Source organism: Corella eumyota, chromosome 4 (assembly GCF_963082875.1).
Source record: "Corella eumyota chromosome 4, kaCorEumy4.1, whole genome shotgun sequence".
Lineage (NCBI taxonomy): Eukaryota > Metazoa > Chordata > Ascidiacea > Phlebobranchia > Corellidae > Corella > Corella eumyota.
Genome location: NC_137493.1, coordinates 8,543,216 through 8,563,957, shown reverse-complemented (window position 1 = coordinate 8,563,957; position 20,742 = coordinate 8,543,216). Strand labels below are relative to the sequence as shown.

The following is a 20,742-nucleotide window of genomic DNA, read 5'->3' as shown; positions in this document are numbered from 1 at the left end:
ATGTTAACACAAGGTATTTTTTATTTTTTAATTAAAACATATAAAAGTTATTTTTTAGGATATGCCAATTATTTTCCATTGTTACCTAAATTTATTTTACAGAGTTTACATATCTTCTAAAACTACATTAATCAAAATTTAATTTAAATTTTTTTTGTAAATAAAAGGGGATTTATAGATATGGATTGGAATAAAAGGGGGCTAATTGTCACCAAAATTGCCTTTCAGACCTATAATTTTTAGTAAAGGTCAATTGGGTGAAATGTTTTTTTTTTATAATATGTCAGTAACATTTTTAAACTTTTAAAAAAGTGTTAAATTTATGTCCGTCCAATTTGTACAAACCTTGTTTCCCAAAAGTCAAATTTATTTTCTGCCTTATTTTCCTAAAAGTTAAATTTTTTATCTACTTCATTTCCCCAAAAGTTGTTGGAAAACCATATGCCGTTTATGGGTAAATGGTTTTTTGATCAAATGTTTATTCCGTAAAATGTATTCTGGTGATAGCGATTTGTTAAATTATATAAATTTCAACCTTGGAAAATAAATTTGATTTATTGTCGTTTAAATGTGTAGTTGCAATCCAACTCCAAATTTATTACGTACAATAAAAGTGAGCCCTTGATTTAAGAGCTATAAACGGTATAAACTCCTGCTGAGCCAATACTTTATCAGCAGCTTTATTATTGAGCAATTATAGTTAATAATATTTTAAACTGGCAAGGTCATCCTTAGACTGGGTCGGAGTAACAAAAATTACTTTATGTTAAGAAAGTAAAATCGAAATTTCACATCGAGGACAAACAAATATAAAAATAATCTTTGATTTCAAATTATTTTTGAAAACATAATTCAGGTGTAGTCGTTAGTTAGTTAGTTAGTGTATTTTTTAAGAAATATTTAAATAAGAACGTTGGTCACTCGGTGTTTTTTTAAATTTTCACTAATTTAAAAAAAATTCGCCTTGTTTGTTTGTCTGTAATAAATTTGAAAAGTAACGGGCTCGGCAACCAAAGAAAAGGTAAAAACAATTGTTATGCTAGCAAAAGCCCAGCCCAGCTACTTAAATTTTCTGAAACTTTAATATGTTGTTAATTTGTAAATATTACGTATGCTGCTATTTAGAATAAAGATTCCACTGTGAATAATTATGCCTCATATATAAAGTTGAAAAGTGATTTTAGTTTAAAAGTTCAGTCTTAGCCTATAACTTAATTATTGTTTTTATGTAAACTGTGTTAATTGGAGGTAATTTTTAAAATGAAGATTTAACTGTGGGTAATTACAGTTTAATTTTTTTAAAAGTTGCTCAAATATTTCATCAGGTTAAATTTAACTTAACACATTTATTATGCTTAAATGATTAAATAGCATTTTGGTCACTATCAAATAGCATTTTGTTCGCTGTCTGGCTGTCAGGGTTGAAGTTCAAAATATTAGTAAAGTAAAAATGTGTTTTAAAAAAAATGTTCAAATATGTATGTGTAAATTATACCTAAACAGTTTTTTATTTCTTTAAAATTAAAGATCAATATTCTGTTTTTAAGTTGATGTTAATTAAATTTTAAATATAATATATTTAATATATTAATTAAATTTAAGAATATTGATAAAAAGGATAAAATGTTTTTTAACCATATTTTGTTCATCAAATAATCTTGTTAATTCTGTTTTGATTGAACAGACATAGACATAGATGAATGTTTAACAAAAACAGATAATTGTCACAATACCCTAGCATCATGTAGAAACACGCCAGGCTCTTTTACTTGTACGTGTAAAAAAGGTTATACTGGAAATGGAAGAACATGTTCTGGTAAATATAAAATTAAATTTTTTTTTCAGTAAACCTCTTTTATTATTTGATCAGAGTATATTTACTCTTATAAAGAAATATTTCAAACAAATAATAAACTTAACAACATACTTTATTAAAATAAAAATGTATTTATTAAGTTTGTTTATTTATGTTAATTTGGAAAGCTTCATGAAAGTTGATAAAAAATAAGAGAAAATGTTGTAGGCAGTCAGTGATTATGCTAACTTGTAAATGTTTGTTAAGCTTTTTTAATTTCATATTACAGATATAAGTGAATGTGATCTGAATATAAATAACTGCCACGAAAATGCTAGGTGTTCAAACACTGTAGGTTCTTTTACTTGTCGGTGTAGAAATGGTTTTACTGGAAATGGCACTGGAAGTTCAGGATGTCAAGGTATTGTTAACATTTTGTTTGTTGTCAATTAATAAAAGCACAAGAGTTTAAACTTTTAGTAATAATATATCTCTACTTAAAGCATTTTAATAAATTATAGTTTCTAGTAGTCAAAATTTTAATATTACATTTTATAAATTTGCTTAGTAACATAAATTTTAATAGGTTACTCAACTATTTTAATAAAAAAAATTAAAATTCTTAAACCTAATTATAAGGTTGAATTATTAAAAAAATTTTAATTTCATTTTTTAGGATTTAAATTATAAGTTTATTTTACAGACGTAAATGAATGTAGAATAAATTCTAAATTCTTAAAATAAGGAAAAGGTGCGTAAATTATATCTCAATAATTTCATTATAGAACTATTAGCCATATTTTAATTTAACAGACATAGATGAATGTTCAACAAGTACAGATAATTGTCACAATACCCTAGCATCATGTAGAAACACGCCAGGCTCTTTCATTTGTACGTGTAAAAAAGGTTATACTGGAAATGGAAGACACTGTTTTGGTAATTATAAAATTAAAATATTTTTTATTAAATCTTAATTACTATTTTCACAAGTATATTTATTGTTATAAATAAATCTTTTAAACAAATTTAAAAATTATCGATATTATACTATTTACTATTGTTATTATTTCACAGACATAAATGAATGTACTACAAATAGAGATAATTGCAACTCAAAAACAACATGTATAAACACACGAGGTTCTTATACTTGTAGATGTAGTAGTGGGTATACTGGAAATGGAACAACATGTTTGGGTAAATGTAGAAATTCTATTTGTTTTGTGCATAGATTATTTTTTCTCTATATTAATGTTGACTAGTGTTTTAAATTTAATTTTTTAGTTGTAGTTTGTTTATTGAAGTAAAATACAACAAGAGTGATAAAAGTTGTAAAGAATTTAAAAGAAATGTTTTAGCGCGCTAGTGATTATGCTTGTATATGTATGGTAAATTTTATTTTTTTACAGACATAAACGAATGTGATACAAAAAGAGATAATTGCAACAGAAATGCAATGTGTACAAACACAGTTGGTTCTTTTACTTGTTTGTGTAGAAATGGTTTAACAGGAAATGGAGTATCTTGCTCAGGTACTTACACTAATTTTTTTTTTAAAGTAGGTATTAGGTGTATAAATTTTATAAAGTTGATCTTATAGTTTTATTATTTCTGATTATTATCAATTTTCAGATATAAATGAGTGTGCTACAGATAGACATAATTGCAACCCAAATCAAACATGTATCAACACATTTGGTTCTTTTACTTGTAGATGTGATAATGGGTATACTGGAAATGGAGAATCATGCTCAGGTAAACTTACTAAAATTTATTTTTTAAATATTTATTATTTAATCTTGTAAAGTTTGATGAATACTAAATTAGTGTTAGTAGTTTGTTGAACATTTATTAAAATAAAAACAATTATGTTAAGTAATTACTGTGTAAATTATATCTGGTTAAACTTAAAACATCAATTCGTGACAATGGTTTTATTTAACAGACATAGATGAATGTTCTAGTTAAAATATTTTTGTTAAATCTCATTTTTATGAGATGTTTTTAAAAAAAGATTTATAAAAGTTGGTAAGAGTTTAGTAAAATGTATCAGCCAGTTCGTGGTTATCTTAACTTGTAAATGCTCTGAAATTTTATTGTTTTTACAGATACAGACGAATGTGCCACAAATTCTAATAATTGCAACATAAATGCAAAGTGTACAAACACACGAGGTTCTTTTACATGTAGATGTAATAGTGGGTATACTGGAAATGGAGTCACATGCTCAGGTCTTTACACTAATTTTTGTTTTAAATTTAGAAGTATATTTTGCATTTAATCTTATTGTTATTACCTATTTTACTTTTTACATTTAGTTATGAATAATGAAAATGTAACTCATGGATGTCAAGGTATTGTTAACATTTTTGTTAATAAAAATAATATTGGTAAAAACATTAAAATTTTTTGATTATCTAATATTTTTAGTAGGGTAGATTTAGATAATAAATCTAAAAAAACAAAAATTTGTAATGCTTAAATATTTTAACATTATTTTTAAAACTTTCATTTTATTGATTTAATCCTCTTTGATACTTTATAATTTATATGGTTTAAAATCTATAAACTTTTTTAGTATACATTTTATTGTTGTAATTTTTTTATAGTTATTGATTTTTAATTTTATTTCACATGCAAAGGAAGTGGAGGTAACTTATAATTAGTCGAATTGTAACGTAATTTATTTTTACTTTAAATTACTTTTTTTTAACTGATTGTCTATAAAACAGACATAGATGAATGTGCTACAAGTACAGACAACTGCAACATTAATGCAAGATGTACAAACACACCAGGTTCTTTTACTTGTAGATGTAATGATGGTTATACTGGTAATGGAATAACATGCTCAACAGGTTAAAATACTAAAAAAAAACAGTTTAAATACTAGTTATTTATTACAAAAGTAAAGTTTAAAGTATATTAAATTTTGGATTTGTAAAATGTTGACTAACTGTGACAAAAAAGATAAGGTTAAGTACAATTTAGGTGTGTAAAAATTTTAAAACAATTTAATTAAGGTGTTTGAGCGTTTTTTTGCAATATTTTTTGTTTTTTTATCAGACATAGATGAATGTTTAACAAATACAGATAATTGTCACAATACCTTAGCAACATACAAACACACCAGGTTCTTTTATTTGTACATGCAATAGAGGTTATACTGGAGATGGAAGAACATGTTTTGGTAGATAAACTTTTATTAAAATATGATTTAGAATTAAACAATTAGGATAATCTTAACTCTGACTATTTATAATTATTATTTGAATAACATGTTTTTAAATTATTATTATTTGAATAACATGTTTTTTGTTTATAGAATGTAACATGTTTTACAGACATAAATGAATGTGCTACGAATAGTCATAATTGTCACAGAAATGCAGTGTGTATAAACACTAATGGTTCCTTTGCCTGTAGTTGCAATAGTGGCTATACTGGAAATGGAAAAATGTTGTAAATTAACTGCAATCCGCTTAACTTAAGTCAAAAATTATAATATTTCGAAAAAGTTTAAAAATTATTTTCCTATAATTTTATTGAAATTTCCATTAAGACATTATAAAAACGAAAAAGTAAAATTTTTATTATTATCTGGATTTGTTTCAGATTTAGTGAAGGTAACGTAAAAAACGGCAAATGTAAATAAAGTAATTAAATCAATTAACGAAATTTATGACAAAAATAAAATTTAATACCACCATTTTTTCAGTTTTTTGTAAGTATTTAATTATTTTTTGTATTTAATATTGCTTGCTTATTGTATAACCAAGCAAGCGTGATTTCATAATTGATTGTTGTCAGTTTCATGAACCTGTAAAAATATAGAAGAAAAAGTCTTATGTTTTACGTGTACAGGCCAACAGTTACTATTAATACGGAGTAAAATATCATGTATTGTGGAAGTAGTTTTTTTTTCATTTTTTTGTGTATCTTTATCCTCGATGTGGAAAAGTCGAATGCGCGACTTAAACATAGAGTAACAGAAGTTACTCCGACCCAGTCTCGAGTTGCTTGTGGCAGTTTGGGATATTATAGAGACTATAATTGCCCGGTATCCATGCTGCTGATTAAGTGCTGGCTCAGCAGGAGTTCATACCGTGTATAGCGCCTTACTGAAGGGCGCTACAGCATGAGATTAGTGGGGATTAAACCCACGACCTCATGTGTGGTGTAGCAAGAGTTCTTACCACTACACCACGCTGCCGGTTTAGGAGTTTAGTTAGGAGAGATGACTGCGATAAACCATGTCCCAGTTAAACTAGTGTGGTTAAAATGCAGTGCTGATGTCAGTTATTTATTATCCTTTACATAGGGAATGTAAAAGTTAAAAACTATCTTTAAGGATTAAATTTAAAAATTATGAATTTGATTTTGTAATTTATTTAAATATCTTTAAGAAGTTGAATAAATTTAAATTGGTTTTTGCCTTTATCGCAAAACAGCCGTTTGTAAAAATGTTTGTTGGCAATACATTGCTTTTAGTTATTTAATTGATGACCTACACCACGAACGTTATTAAGCTAGGATCATGATTTCGTCTGCTAAGATCACGATTTTGTCATATTTCTGTGTATAAAACGAATAACGTGAATCAAGGTTCTTTAAATTGCCATTTAAACATGTTACAAAATGAAAAAGGTTTCGAACAGGATGTGTTGTCTACCAAATTTAATCGGCGCGATTTGGCAAAATTTTAATTGAAAAATTAGTCTAGAAAAGTAATATGATCGCTAAAATGCATTAATTTAAAAAAAACGAAAGTAATTTGGTAATAATTAATTACATTTGTTTTTTTGGTTAGCACTGGTTTGTAAAATGGAAATGCTGTTGCTGATAATATTGTTCAGTTTTACTCCTACGCTGATACTAACACAAGGTAATTTATTTTACGTTATTTTAATTTTTTAATAAAAGGCTAATAAGTTTACAATATAAAAATTTTTCGGCATGTGAAATAGTTTCAAATAAAATGTTTTAGCAGTGTTTTAATCCTAAACCCTGTAAATATTATTTTATCCCTAAAAACAATAAATTGTTTTGATTCGCCTGGGTAATTTTAGTTGTAAACAAACATTATTTCAATGTTGAATGGTTCTAATGAAATGTCAATTCGCTGTTTTTTTTTTGTTTTTTTCGTATATATCTTTATTCTCGATGTGGGAAAGTCGAACGCGCGACTGAAACATAGAGTAACATTAGTTACTCCGACCCAAAGTATATATAGAAACAAAAGTAGTTTAACACATGACCGGAAGTAAAATTAGAAGATCAAAATGGGTCTTAGAAATGCAATACAGGTATAGGAAAAAACACGAAAATCTCGTTTTACAAGAACTCCATACGTAAAAATCTAAAAATTTCACCGGAATTCCATTTTACTAATATTTTAACATTTTTACGCGCAGTTTTTTTCGTGTAGTGTTGTTATTAAATAGAGATATAATTAAAAAAAAAGTAAAAAAGAAATAAAATAATAAAAAATGTCCAAAATGTTGTTTACTAAACATTATCACGTCAAAAACACATTGTTGTATGAATGAAAATTGGGGACAAACTTAAATAATACTCAGGGCATGCAGACAATTTTTTTGAAAGCATTTTTTTCACCATAACAAAATCTCGTGCTGGCACGCTACCATACTTTCCAGACTGGGACAAACAGGCAACTTGAGACTGGGTTGGGGTAACAGTTGTTAATCTATGTTGAGGTCGCTCATTCGATCTTTCTACATCAAAGATAAAGTTGTATACAAAAAAATTAATTCCGTATTTTTTAAAATTGTATAAAAAAATTGTTTAACAGACTTGAAACAATAAAATTTGAACTTTTAATTATTACTATTTTTATATTACAGACATAGATGAGTGTTTTAGAAATTTAGATAATTGCCACAGAGATGCAGCTTGTATAAACACAGTTGGTTCTTTTACTTGTAGATGTCGTAGTGGTTATGCTGGAAATGGAAGAGAATGCTTTGGTTAATACAAGTTTGTTTTTTTTAATCCTGTTTAGCTATTAATAAAAGATAAGATCTAAGTCGTTAATTTCGTTAAAGTTAATATTCTTTTGGAAATACCTTTGACACTGATATTTAATATAACATTTATCCTTGTTAATTTTAAAGTTAATGTATAAATAATAAATACAGTGCATTTTTTAGTTTTAGTTAAAAATGAAACATCATAGAATAAAAGTTTAACTGTTTACATTCAAATATCTCGTCTTGTAATTATATTTTTAAATTACTGTTTTTTTTAAGCCTATAATATATTTTATAGACATAAATGAATGTGACACAAATAGGGATAACTGCAACAGAGATGCAAGGTGTATAAACACACTAGGTTCTTTTATTTGTAGATGTAATACTGGTTTTATTGGATCTGGAGTGAGAAATTCTGGATGTCGGGGTAGTTATTTTGTTGGAAAATAAAAATAATACGAAAAAAAATTTTGTTTTATTTTCTGTTACTATTTTTTTAATTTTAAAAGTGATAGGCCTATTGTTGTTCAAGCAAGAAAATCAACAATTTTTTAAAAAAAATAAATTTTTAAATATTATGCTTTTAATTTAATGAGGTTTAACAAAAACTCTTTTTTTGTATATATTTCTGCAGACATAAATGAATGTACACTAAATACAGATGATTGTGATAATACACTAGCAACATGTACTAATACACGAGGCTTTTTTATTTGCACATGTAATAGAGGTTATGCTGGAGATGGAAAAACATGTTCTGGTAAATATAAAATTTATATTTTTTAAGCTATTTTTAGAAGTATCTTTCTGAAATTCTTTTGATTTAAACAGACTTTAAAAAATTACAAATTTAGGGCAAAAAAAATAGGTACAACTACAAACATACAGTTAGTTTTGTTATTTTTCTTATAATAACATATTGGATAACTTTGTTTTATTTTTGATTGTTTATGCCAGGTAATTTTTAAATGTGATTTAAACTCATTATCTGCTTAAGGTGTTTTTTTTTCAATATTATACTGCTAGAGTTTTTTTATTTTTTGCATAAAAATTATCCTAAAACTGCTGTAAAAAAACACACAACTTGTTTCAATAGAAACACTAAAAAAAACAGTTATTTTTTGATATACAACTTTATCATATTTTGTAGACATAGATGAATGTGCAACAAACAGAGATAGTTGCAACATAAATGCAAGATGTACAAACACTGTTGGTTCTTTTACTTGTAGATGTAATGATGGGTATACTGGAAATGGGGATGGAATCTTTGGATGTCCAGGTATTGATAATATTTTTGTAATTTTTACTAAAACTATGCATTTTTAACTAAAACTATGCATTTTTTTACAGATGTAGATGAGTGTGTTACAAATACAGATAATTGTCATAGTACCCTAGCAACATGTACAAACATAGAAGGTTCTTTTACTTGTGCTTGTAATGAAGGTTTTGCTGGAAATGGACGAATATGTTTTGGTTAATATTAAAACTTTTTTGGTTTCAGCATTGAGAGTATTTACTTAATATTAAAAATGAATACTTTATTAAATTAATTTTTATTTTTTTATTTATTTAAAATGAATTAATAAAAGTTTGTAAAAAATCTAAGGAAATGTTAAGGCTGTTTAGTTTACGAATTTTTATCTATTTTATTTTACAGACCTAGATGAATGTGCTACAAATAGAGATAATTGTAACAGAAATGCAGTTTGTGCAAACACACCAGGTTCTTTTATTTGTACATGTAATAATGGGTATACTGGAAATGGAGTTGGAACTTTTGGATGTCAAGGTATTGGTAATATTAATTTTTTTTTAATGTTTTTCTTACTTTCTAGCACATATTTTTTATGTTACAGACATGAATGAATGTTCTAGAAATACAGATAATTGTCACAATACCCTAGCAACATGTACAAACACGCAAGGTTCTTTTATTTGTACATGTAATGGAGGTTATGTTGGAGATGGAAGAAGATGTTCTGGTAGAGTAAAACTTGTTAAAATTTGTTAAATGTTAAATCATTAAAGGATAGCCTATTTATTTTAATTAAAAACAGCTCTTGATTCATATTTTTTTAATCAACTGGTTTTGTTTTTGACAGACATAAATGAATGTGCTACAAATAGAGATAATTGTAACCCAAATGCAGTTTGTACAAACACGCAAGGTTCTTTTACTTGTAGATGTAATAGTGGTTATGCTGGGAATGGAAGAACATGTTCTGGTAGATAAAAACTCGTCAAAATGTGTTAAATGTTAAATCATGTTCTTTAAATCATTAAAGGTTGCCTATTATTTTATCTAAAACAGCTCTTAATTCGTATTTTTTTAATTAACTGGTTTTGTTTTTGACAGACATAGATGAATGTGCTACAAATAGAGATAATTGTAACCCAAATGCAGTTTGTACAAACACGCAAGGTTCTTTTACTTGTAGATGTAATAGTGGTTATGCTGGGAATGGAAGAACATGTTCTGGTAGATAAAAACTTGTCAAAATGTGTTAAATGTTAAATCATGTTCTTTAAATCATTAAAGGTTGCCTATTTATTTTATCTAAAAACAGCTCTTGATTCGTATTTTTTTAATTAACTGGTTTTGTTTTTGACAGACATAGATGAATGTGCTACAAGTAGAGATAGTTGTAACCGAAATGCAGTTTGTACAAACACACAAGGTTCTTTCACTTGTAGATGTGATAGAGGTTATACAGGAAATGGAAGAACATGTTCTGGTAGATAAACACTTGCTAAAATGTGTTGAATGTTAAATCATGCTTTTATTATCATTAAAGGGTGGCCTATTTATTTTAAATAAAAACAGCTTTTGACGTGTATTTATTTACTACTTTTGTTTTTTACAGATATAAATGAATGTGCTACAAATACAGATAATTGCAACGAAGATGCAAGGTGTACAAACACAGTTGGTTCTTTTATTTGTGGATGTAGACATGGATTTGTTGGATTTGGAGTGGAATGTAGAGGTATTTACATTTTTGTAAAATAAAAAAAAGATTTTTTGCAAATTAAAAGCCAAACATTTCTAGTTGGATTTGATAAACAAACTATTTTTTAAGGAACTTCTTGTCATCTTTTTTTCGCTACTCTTGATAAAAACTACTTGTTCTAATGTCATACTAGAATAAAAATAATCAATTGTATCAAAAGAAAATTGAATTAAAATATATAATCTTAATTTAGGTTAGGTTAAACATATATTTATTCTTTTTTTAATATTTTATTTCTGCAGAAATTAATGACAATAAATAATCATAATAATTAAAGGATAGTAAAATTAGCAATGTTTAATTAATTGGTGTATGCTGTAATTATTATGTTTTAATTTTAATATGTTGATTATTTTGTCTGAAAGTTTTGATAATATGCTAGGAACATGTACAAACACATTAGGTTCTTTTGTCTGTGTATGTAATAAAGCAGTGGTTCTTTACCAGGGGGGCACGCCCTCAAGGGGGGCATCAGGTATTTCCAAGGGGGCAAAGCCCTTAAATTCAAATTTAAAAATTTAGCACAAAAAAATTGATAAATAGATCTTAGCACAAGAGTTTATGTAGTCATTAAAATAAGCATAAGTTCTGTAGAAAAAGGTAACTTACAGTAGTCATTTTACTGCAGTTAATTATATAAATTGACAAAAAATACATTTTGTATGTATTAAAAAATTGAGAGAAGGGGTGCTTAAAGGGTATTATCAATATTTAAGGGAGGTGTGGTTAGAAAAAGGTTAATATAACCACTGTAATAGAGGGTTTGCTGGAGATGGACAAATATGTTCTGGTAAATAAAAAATTGTTACGAAGTGTTAAGGATTAAATCAGGCTTTTAGTAATAAAAAAGAGTTTAATTTAAAAACAAAACTGGTTTAAATTTATTTTTATATTTATTTTTATTTTTTTGCAGATATAAATGAATGTGCTACAAATAGAGATAATTGTAACCGAAATGCAGTTTGTACAAACACACCAGGTTCTTTTACTTGTAGATGTAGAAATGGGTTTGTTGGTTTTGGAGTTGGAAATTCTGGATGTCGGGGTATTACATTTTGTCCAATAAAAATAAAAACAGATATTCAATTTTAAGTAGTGTAGACAAAACTAATTTTAGTTAGGTTTGATAAATAATTTAAAGAAGTGCTAATTAATACATAAACTTAACTTATGTAGTTAATATTAATTTCTGTTGTATATATTTCTGCAGACATTAATGAATGTAGAATAAATACAGATGATTGTGATAATACTTTAGCAACATGTACGAACACTCGAGGTTCTTTTAATTGTGCATGTCATAGAGGTTATACTGGAGATGGAAAAACATGTTTTGGTTCGTATATACATAAATAATTTTTTCATAAAAAAAAAATTGTGATGGTAAGTAATTGAAACAATCTTAACTTATTATTAAATTTGGAGCAATAATATTAAGGTACAAATATATTTTTTTTGTTAGATTGCTTAATTAACATATTCAATGATTTTGTTTTAGTTAATAACTTTATTTCATATAAGTGTAATTTTAATACTGATTTTTAATCTGCTTTACAAATTAAACTTGTGATTTCAAGTTGTTAAATCCGTTAATGTTTTGTATCAAAGATTGTCCTAACATTGCTGTAAAAATCATTCAATTTGGGCTAATAGAAAAACTTGAAAAATAGTTTTAAGTCATTGGGATTGCTAAGTTATATTTTATGTACAATTTTATTTTATTTTATAGATATAGATGAATGTGGTACAAATACTGATAATTGCAACATAAATGCAGTGTGTTCAAACACTGTTGGTTCTTTTACTTGTAGATGTAATGATGGATTTGCTGGAAATGGAGATGGAACTTTAGGATGTCAAGGTATTGCTAAAATTTTATTTTCAACATTATTTTTCCATGAAATTTATGTTTTATTTTTTAGATGTTGATGAATGTGCTACCAATACATCCATCTGTGATAGAACTCTTGCAACATGTACAAACACACAAGGTTCTTTCACTTGTGCTTGTAATGGAGGTTATACTGGAAATGGACAAACATGTTTTGGTATTTATTAAGCAAAACTTGTTACAAAATAATAATTATTTTAGTGCGCTTGGCACTAAAAAAATAGCCTAAATACATATTGATTTGTATTTAGTAACCTAAATTATTTTAATTTTTTTACAGACATAAATGAATGTGATACAAATAGAGGTGGTTGCGATCCCAATGCAGTCTGTACAAACACACAAGGGTCTTTTACATGTAGATGTAATACTGGTTACACTGGAAATGGAGTCACATGCTCAGGTATGTATTAGACTTTTTTTGTGAAGTATATTTCATTGATACTAAAACTGAATACAATTTTGTTCTATTTTGCCTTAATAAAGTTTGTTAATTTATGTTTAATTAAAAAGATTAATAAAATAGGTTTAAATGACTATTGTACCCAGTCAGTGGTTATGCTAATTTTTCAATACTTGTTAAATTAATCAATTTTGTTTTTATAGAAATAAATGAATGTGATCCAAATAGAGATGATTGCGACAGAAATGCAGAGTGTACAAACACACCAGGTTCTTTTATTTGTATATGTAGAAATGGGTATACTGGTAATGGAGTAACATGCTCAGGTAATTTACCAAAAATTTTTAAAATATTTGGTATTTAATATTAAAAAAAATGTGTTATAAGAATTGTATTGATAATATATTAAACATATTTAAATTAAAAAAATTAAATCAGTAAGGTGTGGATTTTTTATTATTTTTTTTAAAACATGGTATTTTTACTTTTGTTGTCTTAAAAGACATAGATGAATGTGAATCAAATACAGACAGTTGTCATAACACTTTAGCTACATGTACTAACTCGGAAGGTTCTTTCACCTGTGCCTGTATTAGAGGTTATGTTGGCACTGGAAGAACATGTTTTGGTATTTATTAAGCATTTCTTTGCCTGTAGCACATTTACTGAAATTAAAAGTTAAATACTTGATTGGATTAAAGTATTTTTATGAAGTTTGTTTATTTATGTTGTTTAAAAAAAAAAATAGGACTTCATAGAAAATTTATGAAAATATTGAGACAGTCAGTTGACAATGCTTGTTTGTAAATGTTTGTTAAATTTTATCAATTTTGTTATACAGACATAGATGAATGTGCTACAAACAGGGATAATTGCAACATGAATGCAGTTTGTACAAACACACCAGGTTCTTTTATTTGTAGATGTGATCTTGGCTTTGTTGGAAATGGAGTAACATGCTCAGGTGAGTTTTCTTAAATTTTTTTGGTTTTTAAACCCTATTTAAATACTCAAGCATATGCATCTTTATGTAATGTTAACAAAATAATTCTTACCAAACTAGTTTATTTATTCCTAATCTTAAGTATTATAACTTTATACAAATACCGCATTTTCTCTATATCAAAATTAAAGTTTTTTTTTATTATTGTGACTTATCTAAATTTGTTTTGTAAATTAGTTCCTGTCAGTATTCAGGTCTCTGAATCTCAGGTTGATATTATAAGAAGTAGTAACCCAAGAACAGTTACTGTTGATTGTACATCAACCGGCACACCTTCGCCAACTGTAGTTTGGAGAAAAAATAATGAAGATGTTGCTAATTCGAGTAGCTCAAGTGTTTATCAAACAATACAAACTGGTGGAAATGCTGCTAGTAGACTAATTCTAACTAACGTAAGTATTACAAAAATGGTAATTTAAGTTGCCCAAATCTTAAAACTTTTTTTGGTCGTAAAAAAATATCTTTTGTGTGTTTTAGAAAAGTGTCTGTTTGTTCGTAAACAAGATATAACCATTACAAAAATCGGTAAAATTAAAAAAAAAATTTAATTTTTTTAATAAAGGCAGGATTTGAAGACCAAGGAACGTACACCTGTGTTGCTTACAACTTTTTTGGTCCCTTACAAAAAAGACAGACAGTTTTTCAAAGTATCACAGTAACTGTGACAGGTAAACTTGTTTTTAATAAAAATTAAATCAATTGGCATTAATAAAGGGTTAAAAGTTAAATTTAAATAGCGACATCAAATGGGAAACATATTAAAAATTAAATTATGCTTTTTATATTTAACAATTTTTAAAATAATTTTTATTGGTTATTAAGCGTATTTTTTTTTATACTTTAAACTGTTTGAACCCTTAACTGTTTTTTGGTCAATTGTACTCGATGGTTCTTGTGAAAACCTTTGTACTTTGCAAGGTAATTCTCTTTTTTTACTTTATGGTACTGCCTAATTCTCTTCAAACTTTACGATCCTACCTATATTTTTCTCGTAGTATTGTGGCCTAGCTAAGTCTTTCTCTCGTATTTCACAGTCCTAGCTGATTTTTTCTCGTATAAAACAGTCCCTGCTAATTTTCTCTCGGACTTTATGGTTCTAAGATTCTCCAACAATCAGTTAGTGCAAGTGATCCCTGTTTTTTAACTTTGAATATTTAACCGTTTTATAAAGTGTGATAAACTATTTAGATAACAGTAATTGTGATACAAATAATGAAAGCTGCAGCACAAATGCAATGTGCACAAACACACAAGGGGCTTTTATTTGTAGATGTAATAATGGTTATATTGGAAATGGAGTCGGAAATTCTGGATGTCAAGGTAGTTACGTTTTTACAGTAGTTAATAGAAATTAGGCATATAAATGCTATAGCAAACTTTAATTAAATTTAAAAAATATTTTATTAAAATTTTGAACAATAATTTATTTAGAAAAAAGATGTTAAAATATGCACATCAAAGACTAAACAATTTTTTAAAACTAATGTTTAATGTGCTAGATTAAGGAGTACGTTTACTGTTGAATAATTTAATATTGTATTTTTTTAGACATAGATGAATGTTTTAGAAATACAGATAATTGTCATAATACTCTAGCAACATGTTCAAATACACAAGGTTCTTTTTCCTGTGCATGTTTTAGAGGTTTTGTTGGAAATGGAAGATCTTGTTCTGGTGAAAATAAAATATTTATTTTTTTATGTGCTATATTATGTTACCATATTTTTCAAGATAGTTTTAATAGTATATTATTTCATTTGTACGCAAACATTTACAAACGACATACAACATAATATTTTTTATTTATTGAAAATTTATAAAACATATCTTTGTAAGTCTACATTTTGTTTTGCAGATGTAAATGAATGTACTTTAAATAGAAACAATTGCAATGGAAATGCAAGGTGTAGAAACGCTTTTGGTTCTTTTACTTGTAGATGTAATAGTGGGTATATCGGTAATGGAGTTGGACTTTCTGGCTGTCAAGGTTGTATTTATATTTTTATAATCAAATATTTAAAGACTTTATTATACATGCTTCATTTACAGACATAGATGAATGTTACAAAAATACAGATAATTGTCATAATACTCTAGCAACATGTACAAACACACAAGGTTCTTTTATTTGTACATGTAATAGAGGTTATACTGGAAATGGAAGAGCATGTTCTGGTGATAAAAGAGTTTTTATATTTTTAATTAAAGCTTTTTAATAACGATCTCACATAAATATTATACATTTTAACCTAATTTGTTGTTCAATATTAGGTTAATTTATATTAATAAAAAATACAAAAAATGTTCATTAAAGTTATTGAAAAGTTGTAATAAACATAAAATTTTATTAATTTTTTTTTAGACATAAATGAATGTTTAACGAATAGACATAATTGCAACAGAAATGCCAGGTGTATAAACACAGCTGGTTCTTTTACTTGTAGATGCGTTAATGGTTTTTTTGGAAATGGAGTTGGACTTACTGGATGTCAAGGTTTTGTTAACATTTTTGTTGTTGTAATGCTGTATAAATTTATGAAAAATCAAGCAAATAAATTTTTGTTTAAATATATACACACTCCCATTTAAACAATTTGTTGAATTTATGGTATAAAAACATTATTGTTTACTAAAGGTTTATTCCAAAAAAATATCTTTATTGTTTTTTCAGACGTAGAGGAATGTTTTAGAAACACAGATAATTGCCACATAAATGCAAGGTGCACAAACACACCAGGTTCATTTATCTGTGCATGCGATAGAGGTTATACTGGAGATGGAAAAACATGTTTTGGTAAATATATAATTTATATTTTTTAAAATTTATGACATCATACCAGTGTTGTAATTAAAGATCTAATTTTACTTTTTGCTTTTTTTTGAAGCAGTTAGGTAACAACATACTAAAATAATAAAAAATATTTTGTTAGAATTTTAAAGTTATATTTATTACTCTTTAAACATTGCAATAACTAATTAAATTATTGTTTTTTTAATATATTATTAGACATGGATGAATGTGAGACAAACACAAGTTTTTGCAACATAAATGCAGTTTGTACAAACACACCAGGCTCTTTTACTTGTAAATGTAATAGTGGGTTTACTGGAAATGGAGTAACATGCTCAGGTAAATACAAAATTTATAATTTGCAATTATATTTTAATTAAATACATGTTTTATAAAGACATTTTCTACATCACATAAGATCCTGGGTTTGACTCAAAATGCTCTAGTGCTGTAGCGCCCTTGAAAAAGGCAATATAGACGGTATAAACTCCTGCTTAGACAGCCATTGATGGGAAGCTTAATTTTATTTTATAGTATTCTAAACTGCCAATTGAAACTCAAGATTGGGTCAGGGTAACTAATGTTACTCTATGTTTAGGTCATAAAGTTAACCTTCTCACATTGAGGACAAAGATATATACAAAAAATATATATGTACTTTTTTATTAGTTTGTAAGCAACTAAACAGTTTTATTTCTGATTTAGTAATAATCTTGTTGTTAAAGGTGATTTGTTAATTTTTACAATTTTATTTTGAAATTAATTTTAACTGCAATATTTTATATAGACGATGATGAATGCTATACGAATAGACATAATTGCAGCCTAAATGCAAGATGTACTAATATAGTTGGTTCTTTTACTTGCAAATGTAATATTGGATATACTGGAAATGGAGTTGGACTTTTTGGATGTCTAGGTAATATTATCATTTTTAAAATTGTAAAGTCGTAAGAATGTATACCTGTTAAAGATTTTTTTGTTTAAACCTTTTATTAAAACTAGTGTTAAATTATTTTTAAATCGATATGGTTTTCAGATAAATTTAAAAATGTTTGTTTTATTTTACAGACGTAGATGAATGTCTTACAAATACAGATAGTTGTCACAATACTCTGGCAACATGTACAAACTTAGAAGGTTCCTTTTCTTGTGCATGTAAAAGAGGTTATGTTGGAGATGGAAGAATATGTTTTGGTAAATATAAAAAGATTTTAAAAGGATTACTTAACATTTAGGACAAATTTAACTTTTATTTAAGTAATTAATTTTTTATTACAGTGATATGTTGAATTATCCAGTTTGTTTTTATTAATATTTTTAAATAACACATAAATAAATACTTTTTATATAATAACTTTAACACATAAATAAATACTTTTTCAACAATTCATTTTTAACTTTAACTACAATTGATGTAAATTTGTGGTTTATTTCACAGATGTAAATGAATGTAATCCAAATATAAATAACTGTCACAGAAATGCAAGATGTACAAACACAGTAGGTTCTTTCATGTGTAGATGTAGAAATGGTTTTACTGGAAGTGGTTTTGGAATTCCAGGATGTCAGGGTATTGTAAATTAATAAAAGCAGGATAATTTAAATTTTTAGTTAATATATTACTAAGTACTTACAGCTTTTAGGTGTATTGTTTAAAAAATGTTTTTTTGTCGTCAGATTTAAAATGTAACAACTTAGAAACATTATTGTTAAATGATATTTTAGATTCTGTCTTCAATAACCTTAAATTTATAATGTCTTATGATTAAGTGGGAATAAAAAAAAACTATCTTAATTTTTTTAATGTTTAAATAACAAGTTTATTTTACAGACATAAATGAATGTAGAATAGGTACAGATTTTTGCGATACTCTAGCAACATGCAGAAATACACAAGGTTCTTTTTTGTGTAGTTGTAATAGAGGTTATGCTGGAAATGGAAGAACATGTTCTGGTAAATATAAAACCTGTTTTACTATATTTTTGTTTTATAAAAATAATACTAACATTTGATATATAAATTTAAACAAACTGAGCACTAATATTAAATAACACCTTTAGGATATAAAAGGTGCTTTAAAATATGCAGTTGGTTTTCTCACTATTACGTATAAATGACATACAATAAAAATTCAAACCTTTTAGGCGTTTAAGTATTAACCCATTTTTTTAATTTCTCATTTTCTAATCTTCTTTGTCAACTATAAGATATTTTATAGACATAGATGAGTGTGCTACAAATAGAGATAATTGTCACAGAAATGCATTGTGTACAAACACAAAAGGTTCTTTTACTTGTAGATGTAGAGATGGATATACTGGTAATGGAGTAACATGCTCAGGTTAATTTACTAATTTTTTTTAAATATTTATTATTAAATATTAAAAAGGAGTTTAATATATCTTTAGAAATGAATTGTGTTTAATGTAAATATTATCATTAGCTTGTTTATAGCTAGATTGTTTTTATTTTACAGACATAAATGAATGTAGAATGAACTCTGATAATTGTCACAGTACTCTAGCAACATGCAGAAATACACGAGGTTCTTATACTTGTAGATGTAATAGAGGTTATGTAGGAGATGGAAGAACATGTTCTGGTAATAATAAAATATCACAGAATTGAATTACATATCAATAGTCATATTATATACTGTGATGAATAAAAAAAATTTATTAATAAATAAATTATATTATTAAAAAAATATTTATTTACTTGTGATATGATGTTAAACTTTATTATTTTTTTTACAGACATAGATAATTGTTCTACAAATCTACATAATTGCAACATAAATGCAAGATGTATAAACACACCAGGCTTTTTTACTTGTATGTGTAATATTGGGTATACTGGAACTGGAATTGGACGTTTTGGATGTCAAGGTTTTTTAAACTTTATTGTAGTTAAAAATAAAAGAAAAATTTATTTTTTACCGTATAAAAGCCTAATATTTTTGTAGGGTACATTGCATATCAATAACAACCAATATAAATTTTTGTTACACATAACATTCAATATCTTATTTGTATAACACCATTTTTTTAGTCTAAGTTTATACTATATTGAAAAAAAATTAGTTTTAAAGTAATTTTTTATATATAATTTTTTTTTAGTACTGGAATAATGTGATGGCAAAGACAGCAAACGTAAAAAAGTTCCTAGATCAAATAAAAATTTTCAAAACTACAATATTTTTGTTTTATTTTTCTTCTTTAAATTAAGCAAATAAATGTGTTAAATTATTGATTTTTTGAATTTTTTTATGATTAATATAATATATGTAAGATTTAAAAATAATTTTTCTAAATATTTTCAAAACTAAAAATTAGTTAAAAATAAAGGGATTATCAACTTCAAACTTTTGTCAGCTTTAAATTAAATTTCTATTAACAATATTCACTTTTAGGCTGTTTTCGTAAATTTATACCGTTTTAAAGTTTCATTTTGCTCACTTACTCTTATGACATAACCGTGGAGTTGTAAAACTATAATTATCATATTTTGATCATATAATTATTATAAGTATTCAAATTATATTTCACTGTCTTAAAAGCCATAAATTTTAAGTTGTAATAACTTTTGTTCTTGTACATTAACATTTTTTTTAAATTTAAGTATATTGTATATTATGATATAGTGAAGTCGAAAATATTTTTTATAACTTAATTATTCCTAATTACTAATTAATAAGTGTTTAACCTATCGATTGTGTTTAAATTTCGATCAATGTACCTTAATATCAATAACTTGAAAACAAGTTAAAAAAATAATTTTTGTTTGTTTATTATATTTAAATGTCTGTCGATTTATTAATTGTTTATTATAAATATAATCAG

At 26.0% G+C, this 20,742-nt stretch overlaps 1 protein-coding gene across 1 annotated transcript; it reads left to right on the top strand.

The window, feature by feature from the left end:
• Nucleotides 1–441: 441 nt before the first annotated feature.
• Nucleotides 442–20,457, top strand: LOC145750760 (uncharacterized). The gene is made up of 46 exons (XM_082566840.1): nucleotides 442–454; nucleotides 1,685–1,816; nucleotides 2,085–2,216; nucleotides 2,609–2,734; nucleotides 2,873–2,995; nucleotides 3,208–3,330; nucleotides 3,431–3,553; nucleotides 3,907–4,029; nucleotides 4,531–4,656; nucleotides 6,609–6,683; nucleotides 7,663–7,785; nucleotides 8,087–8,218; nucleotides 8,426–8,551; nucleotides 8,942–9,073; nucleotides 9,145–9,270; nucleotides 9,455–9,586; nucleotides 9,654–9,779; nucleotides 9,900–10,022; nucleotides 10,154–10,276; nucleotides 10,410–10,532; nucleotides 10,662–10,784; nucleotides 11,722–11,853; nucleotides 12,019–12,144; nucleotides 12,538–12,669; nucleotides 12,731–12,856; nucleotides 12,980–13,102; nucleotides 13,306–13,428; nucleotides 13,605–13,730; nucleotides 13,944–14,066; nucleotides 14,283–14,497; nucleotides 14,668–14,773; nucleotides 15,294–15,425; nucleotides 15,654–15,779; nucleotides 15,961–16,092; nucleotides 16,155–16,280; nucleotides 16,468–16,599; nucleotides 16,777–16,899; nucleotides 17,113–17,235; nucleotides 17,684–17,815; nucleotides 17,968–18,093; nucleotides 18,338–18,469; nucleotides 18,731–18,853; nucleotides 19,119–19,241; nucleotides 19,377–19,502; nucleotides 19,657–19,788; nucleotides 20,020–20,457. Exons 1-46 carry the CDS (start codon nucleotides 442–444, stop codon nucleotides 20,028–20,030), a joined length of 5,616 nt encoding a protein of 1,871 aa, XP_082422966.1. The 3' UTR covers nucleotides 20,031–20,457.
• The last annotated feature ends 285 nt before the right edge of the window (nucleotides 20,458–20,742 follow it).

Bases quoted from the DNA above. Each gene is read 5' to 3' on its own strand.
- LOC145750760 (XM_082566840.1), top strand. The intron at 13,429-13,604 runs GTAATTTACCAA...TTGTCTTAAAAG, and splicing joins TAATGGAGTAACATGCTCAG to ACATAGATGAATGTGAATCA. The intron at 19,242-19,376 runs GTTAATTTACTA...TTTATTTTACAG, and splicing joins TAATGGAGTAACATGCTCAG to ACATAAATGAATGTAGAATG.